At 47.3% G+C, this 20404-nt stretch overlaps 1 protein-coding gene across 2 annotated transcripts in view; it reads left to right on the top strand.

Moving 5' to 3' along the window:
* The window catches only part of ABCG4 (ATP binding cassette subfamily G member 4), a 230804-nt gene that overhangs the window by 191850 nt on the left and 18550 nt on the right, over positions 1-20404 (top strand). For both annotated transcript variants that reach the window (XM_069614377.1, XM_069614376.1), the window contains exons 7-11: positions 391-514; positions 8865-8979; positions 9978-10120; positions 10652-10750; positions 17491-17659. In XM_069614377.1, coding sequence (XP_069470478.1) covers positions 391-514; positions 8865-8979; positions 9978-10120; positions 10652-10750; positions 17491-17659 — 650 coding nt within the window. The remainder of the gene's footprint in view (positions 1-390; positions 515-8864; positions 8980-9977; positions 10121-10651; positions 10751-17490; positions 17660-20404) is intronic.

The raw sequence follows: 20404 nt of genomic DNA, 5'->3' as shown, positions 1-20404 counted from the left end.
ATTACCCCCCCGCCCCCAAACACCACCACCCCTGCAACACCCATCAGAATCCACAGGAGTGCCCTCAAATACAGTACAGCAATCTCTATGATGCCCATTTATAATCCCCATTAGTATCCCCCAACTCACCCCACCTACTAGACTATTGCAATGCCCGGCTGAAACACTGTGTCACATGTTGCACTAGGCTTCTGCCTACCCTCTCCCCTGCCCAGACCACAGTTCCACTACTTTTTCTTGGTACACTTCCAGCACTGCTCTACCCCTGGCCAGTTCTGCCCCTCCCCCTAGCAGTGTAAGCCCCCCCAGTGCCTCTCCCTTGCATTCTCCCTGCTTCTCTCTTCCTGTGCCCCCTCCTGCTTACCCTTGTCTCTTATTCCCCTGCTGCAGTGGCCTGGACAGTGCTTCCTGCTTCCAGGTGGTCTCCCTCATGAAGTCTCTGGCCCTGGGGGGGCGCACCATCATTTGCACTATCCACCAACCCAGTGCCAAACTCTTCGAGATGTTCGACAAGGTGAGTGTCTTTCCTCTTCCGGGTGAGGGACCGCCTCCCACTTCCTAGTGAGTGCTCTTCTACCACCTGTCTAGTGTGCTTGCTTCTATCCCCCCGCCCCCTTTTCCAGACGAGTTCCCCTGCCTCTTCCAGATGAGATCCCCTGCCTCCCCAATTCAGGTGAATGCTTGAAAAGGGAATACAGAAGTGCAGGTACTCATTATCCCAAAGTACCTGCTTACTGTGGAGAAGTGCTGGTACTCATTATCCCAAAGTACCTGCTTACTGTGGAGAAGTGCTGGTACTCATTATCCCAAAGTACCTGCTTACTGGGGAGAAGTGCTGGTCCTCTCCAATGAACCGTATTGGGTTCCTGATGAGAAGTGCTGGTACTAGCCCACCCAAGTTTGTGGGGAGTTCTCTTCCATGTTACTGCCAGGCCGCCAGCCCTTCCCCTCTGTAAGGGGATGGACCCCCCCACCTTTCTTTTCTAAGTGAAGACGTACCCTTTGTCCCTGGTAACCTCCCAAAAAGTGAAATCTCCGCCTTTGACCTGGATGAAATGGCAAGTGGTGGCAATACCCTACAATAAGTGTAAATCTAGTAATAACTAACGTGGAACTCTACTACTAGGCACACCCTGGTCACCCCTAAATAATGCCGCTGCCAGCAGGATCTGATCCTCCCCGAAGGTAGCAGAGGGAGGGCGGGGAACGGAGAGAGTGATGAGGGCTTGGGATCTCAGAAGGCGAGGGGGTGATTGGCGAGTGATGGAGTTCTACAGATAGGTGGGCGTGGGCGCTGTGGGGTTTGGGGGGATTGCTAGCTCACTGATGAAAGAGGGAGCAATTGTGCATGGACAACCACCCAACTTGGGGATGGGGCAGAGAGGCGCGTGAGACCCGACCAGGCCTGAAAAAGATGTGGGTAGCAAAGTTAGGCCCCCTGTAAAGTGGGAGGAAGGAAAACAGAGGAAGGACCTTCATGAGGCCTGGAGCCTGCTGAGGACAAGGAAGTCCCAGAAATAGTCCCCCAGAACCGTTCATATGATGTGTACCTGCCTTCCAAGTGCTGGGGCATGCGCAGATGCTCTTTGGCACCGGAAACAAATGAATCCAAAACCGGTTTGTGGCAATAGATTCACAATGGTGTTTTGCTTCGAGTGGACATGGATTCCTTTCCCACATCCCCCAATTTCGTAATTAATAGAGTGTAGACCTACCATTGGCTCATGTTCCCACCCCAAAAACATCTCTAAAGAGCTCACGATTTTCCCATCTGTGGAAAGTTAGATGTTCAGGCACTTTCTACCCACGGGCCTACACAAACTCCTGTGTTCACCGGGACAAACAAGTCAAACACCTTTAAAAAAAAAGGGCTATAGTGCCCTCTGGTGGAATGTATGACAATAGCTGCACCGAGGTCTACATTTATTTTATTTTTATTTTATTGTGGGGCTTTCTTGAGCGTGGACCTAGCTCCGAGAAGCAGCAGAGCGCATTTACATCAGAGGTTAATAGGATAAACGTTAGGGGCCACAATTACAGCTTGTCTGCTACAGTCAAGCAACAGGAGACGTAATCAGTGGCAAGGTGGTGTCGGTAGGGGTGGGATGGGCCTGTTATGGTGTAGCAGATGGAGCTCCCTGAAGTGCTGGCAGAAGCCTTCTGTGGGGTGACCTCTATTCGGGCGGGAATCAGGCTGGCCACTTCTTCGGGTTGTCCCTGGCATATAATTCCGAATATTCCATAAGCACACTCAAAAAACCTATGCCCAGAATAATGACACACCGAGACAATAAAGACAATATAACTAAACTTGGGGTTAGAAACATTGCAACCAGCCCTTTATTAGTAAATTCAAGGGCCAAGCTGCAGGGGAAAATCTTGTTTGAATAGAACAACTGCTTCCCTCTGCCACCAAAATGGTGACCCAGCCTTATGGAAAGCCAACACATATTTGGGGATGCTAGTGGCCTCGTGAGGTAGGGATGTGAACAAGCAGTTTGGGCTGGGCTGCAACGTTTGGGGTGGTACCAAGCCTGATTTGCATATGGTCTGTCCCCATTTGTAATGGCTTGGCAGGCGAAGAACCATGGTCTGGAGGGCTGCCCAGAGCAATGACAGAGGTTTAAGATTAATTCTAAACCTTCCAGCCGTCACCTATTTTGTTTTACAACTTAAAGAAAGTCCAGAGAGTATTTCGTTTGGGGCAAGGCAAGCTGCCTGCCAACAGTGGTGAGTTTACAACACCCCATTTCCTCCACACTTGCATATGATGTATTTCTTAAGTATGCCAGTGAGTGGGTTTGCACCATTAGACCATCCGAAACGAGAGTGCACTATTCTCCAGAAAAGTGGCCCTACATCCGTGGCAACGCCCATTGTAACACCATGGTGCTCAGCCTCCTCACCTACAGCACGGACACACCTGAACTGTGTTGAACCCCACTCGCAAATAACTATTCACAAATTACAACGTGTATTCACCAAGCTGCACCAGTCTTCATAAGCTCCGTGCATGCCGTCACTAGGTTCCCCTGCCGCACCCTCAGCCCGAAAGGGCTTAACACTGCGGGGCTTGCCTTTAAATTGCTGGGTGCACCGCGATGTCGTTGTTGCGCCTCTAAGTAGAGACACGGGCGCAATGTGTGCCTGGAAGGAGGATGGATGCTTGCCCTTCCCGTTGCCACCCTTTCTGCCAGGATCCAAGTGTGTGTGTGTGTGGCACTCACTCATTAAAAGGCAGTCTCAGTACTGACCAGCCAGCCGTATGGCTTCATAGATTGCAATTGGGTCTCTCACACTTGGCCGCCATAGTCTATGCTGCATTCTGCTAATCGGCCACACGGGGGGAATCTACTCACAGGTTTGATCTACCGCTGCCTCTGGCCTGTTCTTTATGCACCACGGAAAATAAACCTAAATGCGCGATAGCGGACGCAGACTGCTGCTCCAATGACCTCACTTGCACCTAATGGGCTAATTTACTTAAAAATCGAATGCTGACGGATTAACACTTTTAAAACTAACACTAGTTTGCAGTCACTATAGCAAGCAGACCCGACCTTCGGGGAGGGCAGGCCAGGCGACCGCCCAGGGCACCATGCGCCCCCAGGGCACCATTAGCCCCCGCCACGTTAGCTTTGGGGAGTCTTTCAAGAGCTCCCCCGAGCTGGCATAGTGGGAGAAGGCGCGGCAGGCAGCCTTTTGCTATTAAACGCATCCGCCGCTGGTGTTGTCAGCACCCTATTGTTATTAAATGTGCCCCACTGTGGGCGCATTTAATAACAAAAGGGCACCATTAGGCCTCCACCATGCCAGCTCGGTGAAGTCTTTCAAGGGCTCCCCCGAGCTGGCGTAGTGGCAGTAGGCGCGGCAGGCGCCCCTTTGTTATTAAATGAGCCCGCGGCGGCAGAGCGCATATAATAACAATAGGGTGCTGATGCGCCCCATTCACAACATTCTCCTGGTAAAAAATGTTTTAAAAAGTGTCACATCTTGGCTCCAACTCCCCTATGCCCCGCCCCCTGTTGGCCAGGGGCACGCGGGGACGGGGGGATGCCAATTTGCCCAGGACGCTGCTGCCCCTAAGGCCGGCCCTGATAGCAAGTCACAGTCTTTACTTCCATAAAGAGCTCACAGCCTTACATGAGCCACGTGATCTTTTAGAGGACGCTGGCTCTTTCAATGCTTCCTCGCCCATTCCCCAGAGGAAACTCAAGAACTCAATCATAGCGCTTGGGAGTCAGGTCACTCACAATCCCATGGCACTCTGAACACTAGTAGACAGCCCAACAACCTAACACAGGTCCCCTATTCAACGTCACACACACAGGGGGAGTCCAAGACCCTGAATATGCTCAACGCTCTTAAACCCACCTAAGAGTCGGGAGTCCACCACCCAACTGACGTAGCAGGCACATACGAAGAAGGATTGGCACAGCCTGTGAATTACCTCATCAAGTGCCCCCTCCTTGGGTTAGGCTCCAAGTCTCTGAAGTTGTCCGTCATCACCCTCATCACCCTTGCTCAACAAATGCTTCTACGGATCCAAAAGGACTAGAGAACTAGCTATCGATCCCTAGTCGCACTCTCCTGACTGACCAAGATGGCAAAAGAGGTGAAAGCCAGCTACATCTCCCAACGGGAATGCCTCCTAGGAATTGCTGGCAATGGCAGTCTTTTCACACGGGTACTACGCAACTTGTCGGCCGCTTTGATTCCAGACCATCCTACTACACAGACTACAACCTCTGACCAGGCAATCTATTGGCTTTGTGACCGGATCTCCACCTATCAGACAAGTAATGTGTGATGTCTCCTAGGGCCACCCACACACCCCTGTCTGTTCAACATCTACCTCAATCCCCCGATGGACCTACTCAGAAGTCGTGGCAATAGTTCCACTCCTATATGGACGACATGCAGATATAGCTCAACCAATTAGATAATGTCCCCAACGGTCTGTATACAATGGAAGCTGGGTGAATGGTAAAATCAATGCTCAAAGACAAAAATCTAAGTGCTCAGACCTGATCACCTCAACAACAAAGTGGGCCCACTCTGCAGAGGGTGCACATTCTTCAGAGAACAAGTCTCGGACCAGAAAAAAATGTCAACATTGGCTTCATCTGGAACTACAACACAAGCCTCAACACACTTTCAAATGAAGGACGGAGCCATTGTATTGAACCTAGATGAACATAGAATGCTGCCATTGTAATGAGTCTAGATGAACATAGAATACTGCCATTGTATTGAGTCTAGATGAACATAGAATACTGCCATTGTAATGAGTCTAGATGAACATAGAATACTGCCATTGTATTGAGTCTAGATGAACATAGAATATCGCCAATGTAGTGAACCTAGATGAACACAGAAGATCGCCATTGTATTGAGGCTAGATGAGCATAGAATATCGCCATTGTACTAAACCTAGATGAACATAGAAGATCGCCATTGTATTGAGGCTAGATGAGCATAGAATATCGCCATTGTACTGAACCTAGATGATCATAGAATATCGCCATTGTATTGAACCTAGATGAACATAGATTGGTACCCGGCGCAGCAAAATGTCAATAAAATAAACACATTGATTGGTGCGTTTTGGAGTCTTACCTGATGGTAATCCCAACGATGTTGCAGCGTACACCTCGTGCCGGTCCCGATCATCGTTTCCATGGAAAGGGAGAAGGGACTATGTGTTGTCCCTTCTCCTGATCGCGCTGTTTCTCGACTCAAGACAAATTGCAATTAGTACCCCGGTGCAACACTTCGCTCAGGGTTTTAACTATGGCCCCAGGGGCATTACCAGACCGGTAATGGCCCCCCTCCTCATGTCATACCTGAGACAGTTACCTACCTGCCTCCTCTCTGAAGTCTATAAGCACCAACCTCCTATATTTCCAAAACTGAACACCGAGGTGGCACCCTGCCTGTGGAAGAACCTCCCCAGGGAGCTGAGCAACCCCGCACCCAATCGATGCCATGCTTCAAGACCCACCTTTGGTGAAGATCTTCACCATCCTCCCTCATCACAAGACGCAGGATACCCAGCGCTGGCACCCACGTGCATGGAGCACCCTAAAGCTGGATCCAAAACTAGATCTGTAATATTCTTCAATACAAGAACAGACAAAGCCAAGACGTTTGGCTTTTGGTTTTGGCGTTTGTGTAGGCATTACATAGGCATTGTCAGGCTCTGGCATACGACCTGGCCATAGGATGGCATCAGCAGCTGAAACATCCTGTGAGATGTATAAGCAGTATGTGTCCTCGAGTCTGTTCCTTGCCCTGAAGTCCTATTAAAACTAGCATTGCCAAAGCTAACAGATTTTGCTTACATATAAGGCATATACATAAAGGTAATTGTCAGGCTCTGATATTATACGCACAGATTTTCACAAGAATGTTCAGCTGTTGTTGTCATCTTTTTGCTAGGTAGTTCCAAATAGGACTTCAGGTCAAAGAACAGATTCGAGGACACATATTGCTTATAAATCAAGTGTTTGAAGGCACACTTGGTTAAGAATGTTTTTTATAGCTCCAGTAGCTCATTATGACAAGGGTAAAAATTCACAGCAGCAATTTAGCCATTAACTCTCAGAAGACTGCTTAGAAATAAAACTGGCAGGCTCTACACAGCCCATAGTCTGATATTACTTAGGCAATATGACCCAGGGAGAGGGGGATTACTGGTCGGGTAATGCCACCGTGGCCATAGTTAGAAGCCTGAGTGAAGCAAGGGCTTTAACAGAGCCCCGGGGCATTACCCGACCGGTAATGCACCCCCCTCCGAGGGTCATATTGGCATTAGTACCCCAGCACGTTGTACTGGGGTACTCATGGCTGTTTCTGGACTCGAGGGAAAAAAAGCAAAAAAAATACATGTAGTCCCTTCTCCCTTTCCTTGGCGGCCATTGAATGTGACGTAAAAATAAACAAATAAAATGGCCACCATGGAATGATAGAAGGGACTACACATAGCCCCTTCTCCCTTTATGTTGGCCAGTCACGAAGAAACACGGAGCTGCAGTGATGATTGCGAGTCTTGTCGTTCTGGTAAGGCCCAGGCGAGGACCAATGAGCTTGCTCTTTGCAAGCTCCTTGTCCCTCGCCGGGTGCTAATGTATGATACAGCTAGATCAAAGAGACCGTAGGAGGGTGTGTTTTGGGCGAGGAGGAACAGGTTGTGGTTTTAAATGGCCTCAGGGAATAACTTGGCCATGGACAGTCTATAGGTGGGTAAATAGCCAAAAAGCTCCCATAGGTTACGTGTCCATCTTCACATGCCATCTCCCTCCTATCTGTACTTTACAAAATTATTTTTGTTTCATAGGTGCCACTTAAGTGGCCAAAGCTAAAAATGACATCCCCAACTATGTAAAGCAAAGGGGCTGTCTAGCACTGCACTCAGCAAGTTCTTGCAGTGCTAAAAGCCGATTGGGGTTCAGGTGTGCACTGTGCACATACAGTAAAGGTACAAAGGGCTTTTAGTGGGCAAAGCTAACCGGGGTGGATCCCTGGCAGTCTCCAAAAGGTTTTCCCAAGCCAGGGCTCTGCTGGGATATCGACACTAGCCCTATAGGCACAGACCTCCTCAGTTAGTCCTTTAACCCGACAGCGATGATGTCTGCCACATGGAGAAAGGGCTGCCTGCGGGTGTCAGTGCTTCTGATTAAGAAACAAAAGGAGAGCTGCGTGTACTAAAAGGCATGATAGCAGTGGGCCTGACTCTCCTTTTGTTCCTTCATCAAAGACTCCGACCCCACAGGCACTCCTTTCACCAGGTGACAGAGTTCATCTCTGTTGGATGAATGGACTGCTTGTGGGAGTCAGCACTTGTGGTTATAAACAAAGGTAGAGGCGGGTGCAGCAAATTGAATGGTAGAAATGCACCCGTCTCTCCTGCCTAGCTTTCAATGCCCGCCCTTAGAAGCAATTTCCAGCCCCCACCCCTGCTGTCCATATTTAGGCCACGCCCCTTTGTTAGAGACTCCCTTAATTCCTCATCCCACGTCAAGCACTGAAGGTAAACACCTTGGCCTCCAGAAGTTATAACTTTTGTCTTAAAATGTCCTATTTTAACACCAAAGTCTTCTATCAGACACCAAAAATGTTAAGACCTTACCATCCCTGAATTGGAAACTTTTCCAAATAAAAAAGTATAGGTTGGATTTTCACCAAAGAGAATGAATGTAGAATGTTTACAGGGGCGGGCGAGGGAGTGGGGGAATCAGGGTGCGCATAAGGTACACGTTTCTGGGTTTATTTGCAATGTTGGGGGCACTGGGGACTCCTGCCTCGTAGCCCCTTAACGTCGATTCTGACCGCCTGGTCATTCTTGGCCACTATCACTTTCATAAGTTACTTCCAATCCCTGCCACCCCAAGGCTTCCTGCTGATACTATGAGCTTTCACCATATCCAGTCCCATAGCGCCAAATCTGTCCACGCCACGCCGAAGGCCCCGGAGGATCATGGGGTGGTGGGCATCATGCACGACTGGAGGGTGGCAGCTGCAATCTGGCAAATGTGCTGAACATGAGTTGCTGATCTTCCGAATGAATGGTGCGCTCTCTCAGTGCTCTTGAACCCGAGGCAGTCTCCTTGTGCCCTGGCTGCTCATTGGTTGATGAGGATGTCACTTTTTGCGACTGTACTTTCTCTTAGTTTATTCTTCAGGATGTGTGGCCCTCCCCTTCCTCAGACTGCTCCATTGCACTGTTTCTCCCTTACCTCTCCAAGGTGGCGCCCTTGCTCTCTGAATGCCTGACTTGGTTTCCACGGCGTCGCCGCCCTTTTGTCTTTTCTCTGTTTCTCGGCGCACTCTAAGCAGTCTCTTTCTCTTCGCTCTCTTTGCAGCTGTACATCCTGAGCCAAGGTCAATGCATCTTCAAGGGCATGGTCACCCACCTCATCCCGTACCTGAAGGGGCTGCACCTCCACTGCCCGACTTACCACAACCCGGCAGATTTCAGTAAGTGAAAAACCTCCTGCCCTAGCACAATTTGCTCACTTCAGTGAGAGACAAGCTACCCTACCACAGCTCAGTGGCTCCAGTAAGTGACAAGCCTCCCAGCCTATCAGAATCTGCTCACTCCACCACCCAGCCTGCCACAATCCTCCCACTTCAGTCTGTTACACACCTCCTTACCTACAAACTATCACAATCTGTTCTCTCCACTAAGTAAGAAACCTCCTAATGTGCTACAATCTTCCCATTTCAGTCAGTTAAACACCTCCTGACCTACACAGTCTGTTCCCTTCAGTAATAAACACACCTCCTAAACGACCACAATCTGTTCTCTCCACTAAGATACCTCCTAACCTGCTACAATCCTCCCACTTCAGTCAGTTACACACCCCCTGACCTACACAGTCTGTTCACTTTAGTAATTGACACACCTCCTAAACTATCACAATCTGTTCTCTCCACTAAGTAAGAAACCTCCTGACCTCCTACAATCTTCCCATTTCAGTCAGTTACATCCCCCCCCACCCACTATATTCTGCTGACTTCAGCAAGCAGCAAGTCACCTGACTTACAACAACTCTCCGACTGCTTTATGTGGCACACCGCCTGACCTACCGCAACAGACTGGTTTTTAAAGTGACAAACCTCATAATCCACTACAACATGCTGACTGACTACATGGTAAAATGCCTGACCTAGCACAATCAGCTGACTGCAGAAAATGACAGCTGGTCGGAGCTAGCATTATCCGCTGGCTGTCCTATGTAACTATTCTTATACCCTAATCATGAGACATCTTTGGGATATCAGTGGAATCTTCCAGAACATTTACCCGGAGACATGTGTTTCATCCAAATCAGTCCACTTTCCTACACTAAGCCCCTCATCACTGAGGAAGTGAGTGATTCAAGCACCAGGGCTGGAGTCAGGAGGGAATAATGGATTTCTATGAGGGATGCCCGCCCGCTTGGTGACCTCACCCCTTCTTCTTTCTTTCGCAGTTATAGAAGTCGCCTCTGGGGAGTACGGGGACTTGAATCCTGTGCTTTTCAAAGCTGTGCAGGATGGCCTGTGCACCATGGAGGAGAAAAAGAACCCACCGAAAAAGAATGACGACACGCCCAGCCCCTCTACATGCCTGACGGTAGGTCAACAATCACGGCTGCTATTGACCTTTCTGTGAAGAACGGTGGACGGTCTAGAGATCTTGATTTGCCTTGGAAAAGCAAGCAGCAGACTGCCCTACAGTGGAATTAAGTAGAAAATTAGGCGCCTCTCGAGGACCATTAAGGGTCAAATGGTGTCAGTCACATGTCCTCTCGGCTGGTTTACCAGACACATTGACCTGCTGGGAAATTTCACGATTTCCCTATAGGCCATAGGTCTGCAACCTGTGGTTCGCCAGATGTTTTGGACTACCACACCCATAATCATTCACCATTGACTATGCTTGTTGTGGATGATGGGAGTTGTAGTCCAGAACATCTGCAGAGCCCAAGGTAGCAGTAGAGCCCTCCTGTAGGGCAATCTATCTCGGGATATTAGAATGAGGGGGAATTTGCACCAGGGTTGCTTGAGAGACCACCCATCATTTTACTCGCCTGGAAACAGATGGACATTCTAGGTCTCCAGCCCACTGTCAGCCACACCTAACGCTCCATTCCCTTTACTCTAGGAGGTGGCCGCCATGGAGAGCCATACATTTGCCACAAGTACGACGACGCAGTTCTGCATCCTCTTCAAGAGGACCTTCCTCTCCATCATGAGAGACACGGTAAGAGCTTGGAATAGATGTTATGCTATGTTGTGTATAGTGTTAAGGAGACTTGAATGCAGAAGCACGATGCCAGTAGGGTGCTCAGTGGAGAAGATGGCGCAGATACAATGATGGGTGAATCGCCAGGATTTAAGGGATCATCAGAAGCTCTGGGGTTCATTCTAGTGGACCATGAGAGGTAGCAGGAGGGTCCCAGAGGATGCTCAACCAGACCCACCCCTCTTTATAGACTAGGCAGAATTGAGGGACCACCAGGAAGTATGAGGATGAGCAAAGCTGTCTCAGTGGTGCATAGCACTGAAACCTGCTGTCAATTAGGTGGAGGACCTATATATAGCAGAAAAAGTATGCAATGCTAGCCTGATAAGCAACCAGCGCCTGGCCTATATGCAAGTGACACTTAATGTCTGCCTATCCTTTCTTCTCTACATATTAATATCAAACTAGCTCACAATAGGAGACTCTTCTTTTTTAGCCTGAGCAGTGAACTCATTGAAGAGAACTTCTGTTACCAGTGACTATGCGTGTCAATGTGGTTGCCTTTCCCCATTGCACCCCAGTATTTAATGCTGTGAGTTGTAGACCAAAATATACTTGACTACACCGACTAAAGGAATATAGGAATGGTAGAGTCCTCATGCTTTCTTCAAAAATGAAAAACCTGCCAAATGAGGGGGGCAGGTTTGAATACATCCCTTGCTGGCGCCAGTGCCTAGAAATTGTTCTACATGTTGAAAACGCTTCCATCAAAACGTCCTTCTCCGGTAATGAAATGTGTGATATGTAGAATACATCACAGAATCAAGACAGTAGATTAGATCTATCTCGCCGTCGTGTGGGTGAAACTCAGCTAGCTATATTAGTATGTACTTACAAAACATTGATCTCAGATTTGCTGCTATCCTAATCCACTATCCCTCTTATGCTCTATTCAGGGGTCTGCAACCTTTGACTCCCTCCTAGATGTTTAGGACTACAACTCCCATCAGCACTAGCCAGCATAGTCTATGGTCCAGGGATCATGGGAGTCAAAGTCCAAAACACCCGGAGAGCCGCAGGTTGCACAACTCTGCTTTATATGAATATAACAGGGTTGCAATCCCCATATGCCCCATATCCCACAATCCTAGTCTTGCCCCCAGCGCCTGTTCTGGGCATATCAGTGGGCACCCAGACGCCCTTCTCCCTAATTCCCTCCCATACAACACACAATCCGATTTCTTCTTCAATCTGCTCTCTTATTTATTATTCCCTGTTTTAAATGTTCTTATATCTTTTACTTCCAATATGGATGCTATTTAATTTAGCATCCATGCTATTTAATGTTTACTTTGTAATGATTCTGAAAGTTAAGGTTAATTAGAGAAATTATAAATTCTGGTTTTTAACACCAAAAATGGCACCAATTCCCACAACCGCTGTTTCTGCACCTAACATTGATTGAAAAAGTGTTATAACATTTATAAGTATACAAAATATAACAGGTGAAATTGATGAACTAAATCCCGATTTTTCAGCCGCTTGCTTGTGTTAAGACTGTGCGGAACATACACACTTCTATACCAAATTTGTTTCTAGGATCAAAAATAAGACAGAGTTCAATACAATTTTTTTATGAATCGTTTGGGAACTTGGGGTTTAATATGGAATGTTTAGGTTTTCATTTGGAGTTTTAAGGTTGTGTCTCTAATGGTGAAGTGATCTGTTATTTTAGTACCCGACACCCATCTACGTTTGCAGTCTTGGTGTTTGAAAATTGAAATGAAGACTTGACACTAAGTTGGGGAGATCAAACTGCGCAGAAATTGTTTGTAGTAAAACACAGGGAGTCATTGCGATTATTAACAAGCTGCCCAACGTGAAACGCTACTGGTCTATGAGTCCCATGTCTACTTTGCAAAGTAGCCTCATAGGCCCTCATTACAACACTGGCGGTAACCAATGGCGCTATTAGCACCATGGTTGCTGACGGTATTGTAACGAGTCCGCCATGGTGCAATGGGGAATTACCACCCCATTCCAGGGTTGGCGGGGCGGTAATTCCCCATGCACCATTGGCCCTTCCCCATTCCCATTTTTGCCCCATAGGGCTCAATGGGAATGGGGAAGGCGGTAATTACGGTACCGCAAATTGCGGTACCATAATTACCTTCAAGGTCCCTTTGCGGGTCCCTACTTTAACGCCTGGTCCAGACCAGCCGTTGAGGTCAGGGGCCCGCAAAGGGACCTCGTAATTAGGTGCTAAGGGGTTAACGACGCCACAGCCTTTTACGGCGCCGTTAACCCCTTAGCGCCAGGGTCGTAATGACCACCAATGTCTTATATTGTATAAACTTATATTCAGATGGTAGCCTCAAAATATGTCTGAGCATAGCAAATGATATATGACTGCCCAAAACAAGAATGCTAAATTAATTTCAATTCTTATTTATTTTCAGCCTGGCTAGGCCTTTGCGCAGGAATTGTTAGGCTTCAATCCTGCCACCTAACATAAGCAGTTTTGGGCTAGAAGCTGCCCGGAATGTCCCAGACTCAGGTCCTTAGGCAGCCAATGTTAGGGTCCGATGCCAATACTATCCTCTGGCCCAACCCAGCCCAAGAGTCCTGTTCCCCACGCCAATACCCTCCAGTAGTGAATAGGTCATTGAGATTAAATCCAGGGCTACTCATGTACGGATAAATACTCTAACCTCCCCTCCAAGCACAGAGGAAGAGAGAGGGACCCCCACCTTCCTGCTATCAGGAAGATGGGCTCCTTCAAGGACGAACAGGGGCCGCTAGAGGTAGAGCTGCTGGGATTGGGGTTCAGAGATGGTTACGTCCCGGATGTTTCCTCCTTGTACCACACTAGTGCCATCATCAGAGGGGAGCGGGGGGACGGATAGAGACGGAGGGTTATCTGATTCACAGAGCACCGATCCCTCTAGCCTGGAAGTGTGTAGACAGTGGATCTCCTCTCTGTAGGTATAAGCGCACAAGCCCGCTGTTCGCTCACTGTCTTTGCAGAGAGAAGCTGCAGGGTCAAACCTGCCATGCATCCTATGTCACCAGCTGCCACCTGAGACCTAATGCTGATACTGTTCATTATTTTGTGATATCTGGTGTAAGATTCCTTTAGTTTGAGATAGGGCAGGAATAGACTTAATTTTCTAGAACTAGGCACTATTACCTTCAAACATCCACAACACATTTAATTTCTCACAGAGATCAGTGTTCATAGGTGTGGCTGTTTCTCACATATAGGGTGAAGGGGGGAACAGAAAGCCCGAAAAATATGATTGCATCTTTCTCATACCAATCGCCTAACATTGTTGCTGTTAGATCTTGCCTTGTGTTCTACTGCGCTAGTCTGTGGTATTGCCTGGTTGACATGCTATGTTATGTCATGTTGATTTATACCTCACATCGCTACCACCCAAAGACCGCCTCCGGGTGCTCTCTTGGAGTGTTCTCCCTTAATCAGCGTTTATTAGTGTCCAGGGGCGGCGGTTCAAAAAGAGCATACATGGATAAAAGCCTCATTCCATCCTGTGCAACATCAGGACGCAGGGACCTTGGTTCCCGACACTGGTTAGATAAACTACAAGGAATCCACATTTGAAAACTAATGGGGAATTTGTTGGAGGGAGCTCATCTGCTTCCTCTTCCATGGTGTGGGCCCTTTAGATGGTTTTTGCTCATTCACTGCATGATGAAGTTCTAGGCATGTAGGAACCCCCCTAGACGTTCTCACCAGAACAAATACAACCCACTAGGGTGAAAGGCCCAATAAACCTCTTGCAAGGATAACCAGGTTTATTTCTACCAAAGAAATGGGAAGCGCCAACAAAGAACTCTGCTGCCGCAGAACGTTCTGCCAAAATCTGCATGAGAAGCACATTAAGAAGGTACATCATGTCATCATTGACATCATCCCATACAGTAGACACCCGCGCGGGTGGTTGGTGAGACCCAATACATAGACAGCCTGCTCCATATGGGATGCCAGGCCATTGGAGTCAGCATCGTCCATCTTCTTCCACGTGGGTGATGTTGCGTTCGTCATCAGCCCCAAGCCGGGCAATTGGCACTTATTTGCAAACTAAACAGCACATCTCTATCTATGTAGCAGTGCACCTGATATGAACAGACAGGGGTCCGTGGGAAAGCCGAGGTAACACTAACTCACACACTTTACTCGCTCCCAGGCAGGCCAGCACCTCTCCAAGACCTTCCACCCTTGTTTTGGGCTATAATTTCATCCCTCCCTGCACATCGCAGCACAAATCACGTGAAACAGAAGTGAAGGCAGGAAAGCCCTGCTTTCTGATCTTTTTGATCAATCGGGGTCCAAACAAGTTTATGATCAGTGGTTTGGGGTGCCTTGGAATTCTGAGGTCCTATAGCTAGGGCCTTTGGGTGCTATGATTTAGGATTGGGACTGGTGGGGGTCGGAAGGCCGTACCCTCCTTCTCGTGGGATTGTATCGTACAAAGATGCTCAGCCCTCCTCCCATGACCATACAGGGCAAATTGTTCCCTGGGCGTGAAGGTTGGCAACATTTTAGACAATTAAGGGTTTATGTATCTCTATGGCTCTAGCCTTTCTCATTAATGCCCAGGATGCAATCTGGTAATTTCTGCATGTTCATGGCCTATGCCCGGGATGCTGACTGCGGCGCTGCATTTACGCCTTACGTTCCAATATGGCTGCTAATATCTAAAATGGTGTTTGTTCCCGCATGCGCACTACATCTATAAGCATGCAATAATATGATTGTGTAGAGGCCTTTAAGGGCACCTCCTACCTCCTGGTCTCTTACATACCTTCCACAGTCTTTGCCTAATTCCAAAGCGCTTGAAGCTGTGGGAAGACTGTGTCCCTTTCCCAACAAGCATAGGAACACAGGCATGCCCTCGATGTCAGTGCCTACCACTGCATCATTTGGTCAATTCTCTTAGCTCTTCACTGTGCATGCATTCAGTTATGTGACCACAATTAAATAATATTTCTATGGAACGCTAAACACTCTGCTTGCTTTTTGTGCACAAAAAAGCATACATTGTCCCCAGAGATGCCTGCCTGTCCATCCCCCTCATTTTTGGGATGCGCATGAAGACACTGGTGGATTCCCTGCATGGGGTGAGACAAGGCACAGGGCGAATTTCCCACTCTACCTCCCACTCATGTCGATGGTACACATGGAAGTCCCCCCACTTTTTTCCGAAGTCCCTCCCACTTTTTTCATAGGGCACCTTGATATGCTAATTTTTGATGACACCACATTCAATTGGTATGTTATTGAGTCCCCCACTTTTTTTTTAGGACTTGGCCCCTGATCCCACTGCATGGGGGTATCAGATAGAACAGGGCACGGATGAGGGAATACATGCATCGAGTTTATATCCTCGGGTTTTCCCACGCTCGTGTCATTTTGTGGCCATGTGAAAATAAGGGCGAAAGTAGTTATCAAGGGGAAAAGAAAAAGGGAAAACTCCAGAAAACCTTTGGAGGTTTGGGAAGGCTTGGACAGATAAGTGTGTATCACAGGTAAGGATGACTCTGAAACATGGGTGATGGGATATGCATGGGGGTGAGAAATGGTTCGCAGAACGGGAAGCTCCTGGATCATGCAAGAAATCTCTTACACATTATCTGCACAGGGGCAGATGCAAGTCTACTTCATGAAAATGACCCAAGCGTTTCTGCAAGTCCAGAAGGGGATACATATTCTCCTTAATGTGTGTAAATCATCCCTACAAACCCATCCCGCCCCTGCCTGTATCTTAAATTAGGCAAGAGCTTTGTTGCTCAGTACTTTCTATGATTTTATTTTTGTCCTAATATTTAGCTCATAGTGTGTAACAGACAAGGTCATAATTGACCTTGCTAATAAGATGTGATTGCTGTAAACATGTAAGTGCTTTAAAAATACTTTAAAATTCTGAAATGGAAAAGTCCAGGAATCTATGTCATCATTGCTGTGTATACATTTGAGGTTACAAAATATGGTTCACTCACACGTTGGCATTTCTTGAATTGATTATTTGATGCCATCTCAGCCGGTTCACAATGGCAACATTCTTCTTCATTGGTCCCTGATTGCCAAGCTGTTGACCCCATTGCAGAGACCAGGGAGCTGAAAGGGAAGACACATTCACTGAGCTCAAGCCGCCCACAGGCTTGTTTTCACTTCCTGACTGGAATGTTTGGATTAAATAGGACATTGAAAGATAGGCAGTACATGGAAATAATACATACGGGTAGGGGTTGAATTTAGAAAGGTCATTATTTAAAGGAGGATCCTACTGGAAGGGGTTTTGCAGAAGGCTAGTCCTCATCATAATACTAGGGTCAAATTACAAACATGCACATGTTGATGCCTATTTTTTAAGTTCAATCAGAAAAACAACTGACAATTCTAGACCTAACCACTAGATGGTAGCAAATGCCACCATATGAATATATAACAGCAATCAAGCTGCAAAACTACTGTTACAGGTAAGTAACGTTTCTCATCCTCTTTCACAACTCTAGTTCATCGTTTTAAGCCCATGTTGTGTTATGTTATTTTAAAGTTTCTTAAACAGTGCACTGTTGCCATCTGCGTGGTTTCTAGGCGCTTTAGGTAATGTATCAGAAATATCAGGTCCCAGGCATTCTCTATAAGCCTTCCTTCATTTCATGAGTTGTATATTGATGATTGAGCACTGCTGACTGGCATGCCTTCTTTACACCCTGTCCTTTCACCCCCGCAGGTGCTGACCCATCTGAGGTTCATGTCTCACATTTGCATCGGAGTGCTGATTGGCCTGCTCTACCTGCATATCGGGAACGATGCTGGCAAGGTCTTCAACAACACTGGATTCCTCTTCTTCTCCATGCTCTTCCTCATGTTTGCAGCCCTGATGCCTACCGTGCTCACATGTAAGGCGATGGAACACATGCACGGCTTAATTTACCCCAGAATATGACCTCACAGAACCCCCCCATGCCCACCAATCCCCACTGATGGGGCATGTATGTCACAGCAGACCGATCATTTGCCAAAATAGGGATAATCTCAGAGAGGGCAGGGACTCGGAAAGAACAGTGGGGCTCAGACATTTCCTGCGAGCAACCAAGCTCTCTACTATGCATGTTCTTTCTCTCCTTATAAGCTAGTCCACCGCAGACATGCAACATACGTCTCTATGCTGAGGACATTCACACCAACCCAGGATACGTGGGATGCACCTACTTTCCTTCCTAATGAACCAAACACCTTGCATAGAGTTACGTGTTAGGGCCCTACGAGCACCCTTCACCCCTTTCAAAAATGGTTTTTCCATTGAGGGCAATTTTTGTGTAGTTTATAGGTTGGCGGTATGGTTACCTTTAAACAACATCTTCAGCTATTGTACCCTATTCCCTATTCAGTTTCTTAATGGCAAACTGCCTTTTGATCACATCCTCCTTTCATACTTATTGCACAGAGGAACCAATCTTATTTTAAAATCCAATAAAAACGGGTGCATTTTGTGACATCCAATTTACATACCTTGCTTAGATCTGTGGGACCTGCAGAAGGTGCACTTGCACTTAAAGTCCTACAGGTGGCAGCATCGACTTGTGATAGCACTTTTGGCTAAAAAATAAAAATGACTGAAAAGTGCCACCCTACAAGTTTTGGAATGTTCCTGCTCCAAGTAGTGCCTGGAGATTTATTATGAAAATGGGGTATTTGCCAGGCCACTTCTCCCCCTTTCCTGCTCTGTGGTGTCCTTGTTGCAAGCAAAGCTCTCAACTAGCCACATGTCAAGTGATTTCCCCTCATTTAGTCCTGTTTTCTTCCTTTGCATTCTGGTGCCTGTAGTCTTGCATTTTTAGTGGAAAAACAGACTACAACTACCAGAATGCAAAGAATAGGAAGAGAGTTTGAAGGGCTGCCCCCTGAAAAGGGTGTAGTTGAGCGATGTTTTTCATGTTTTTCATGGCGGGACCATGAACTCTTTGGCTCGTGTGATATTGAAGCACTTACAGCGTGTCCTCCTTCTGTTGTTTATGTCAGTATGGTACAATGTGACTAGGGACTTGATATTAAATGTTGTCAATATTACAAACCTTTTGTCTCTGGGGGCCCATATTATTTCATAAAAAATGACTGTTGTCGTAGTGCAAACGACAGTCTTGTTTTACTTGTGTTTCTCTTCCAGCTATGACCACCTCTGCAGACTCTCTTGTGCATTCCCCCTTTCTTGACAATGCGCTATGTATGTCCTTCAAAAAAAGGCTTGCAAAAAATGCTACCCACAATATACCATCCATAAACGCCCTAATGTCATTCTGGAGATGCTTATCCAGTCCTGTCTTTTTCCTTCCAACCTGGGACTTGCAGTTTTGCTTTTCCCATTATAAATTCAAGGCGGCAAGCCTCAGAATGCATAGAAACATCCATCATCTACTGAATGACTTGGGGCACAGTTACAGGTAGCACTATCCAAAGCTCTTGTTACTTCCTGATTGCAAAACTGACAGACATTAGGGGTATGATATCTTATTTAGAAAGCCACAGCGCATGGGTCTGCAACCTTTGGCTATGCACATGTTTTGGACTACAAATCCCATCAGCCCTAGCCAGCCGATGGTGAGAGATCATGGGTGCTGTAGTGCATAACAGCAGGAAAGCCACAGGTTTTAGACCCAACCCCTAGGGTTTTGTGTCTGTGATTGTTAATTGGTGGCACAATTTGTGGCTCAGTCCCCATGTATTATTAATTTACCTTGCAATCACAGCATTTTGGGCCGAGTTTATAAAGTATTACAGATTGTTTTGATTATGGGGTTTGGGGGGGCGGGGCGGTCAGATGTTTTGGACTGAAACTTCCATGATCCCTCACCATTAGCTATGCAGCTAGTGCTGATGGGAGTTGTAGTCTAAAACATCTGGAGGGTCAAAAGTTGCAGACCCCGTAGGAGCTCATATAGGGCGTCTACACATTTTAAGGGCCCATGGGATGTTTAAGAGGGTGACAAAAAATGCAATACGGCAACAAAAATAAAGAGGCCTACTTTCGCCAACATTGCACAACAAGGTGTTTTAGTACTACGTGTCGGTGCGCTTTTGGCAACATTTTAAACAGGGACTAATTTAAGAAAAAGTATTGTATTGTGCATTACTGCCATGCACCCTACTTCTGAATGGCATTTAACTAGGGACCTGAAGACTAGGGCTAATATCACTGCACAGATATGTCTGCAGACATTAAAAATAGGCCCTGATTTTAAAGCCCATCGGGTCAGTAGCATTGGTCAAAACGACTAGCTGCGTAGTGTAGAATTCATTAAACTAGTCCACACTAGAGAGACCTTTAGGCCTAATGGAGGTGTTGAAAGGGACAGAAGGGTGCATGCGTGGTTAGCGTAGGCCGCTTGTGTGAGCGCCAGGCTGGGCTGGTGGGGGCCCGGAGTGGTGGGTGGAAGAGATAATGGCAGTGGCAGGTCAATATGGGAGTGGGACTGGGAGCCACTCAACTCTGCCTCTAGCTTCGACCTGCTAAAGTTTATGCTGCTCCAGAACAGGTAAACTCAGCCATAAACAGAGCGATGGGAAAGGGCAAAGGTCATTCCCATCAGCCTTTTCAAAGGTGCAAGAGACTTCCTGGCTGTCCCCCAGTCAATGGAATGCAGAGG

This window comes from Ambystoma mexicanum, chromosome 9 (assembly GCF_040938575.1).
Source record: "Ambystoma mexicanum isolate Mex_15411 chromosome 9, UKY_AmexF1_1, whole genome shotgun sequence".
Lineage (NCBI taxonomy): Eukaryota > Metazoa > Chordata > Amphibia > Caudata > Ambystomatidae > Ambystoma > Ambystoma mexicanum.
This window is presented reverse-complemented; position numbering and strand designations above follow the sequence as displayed.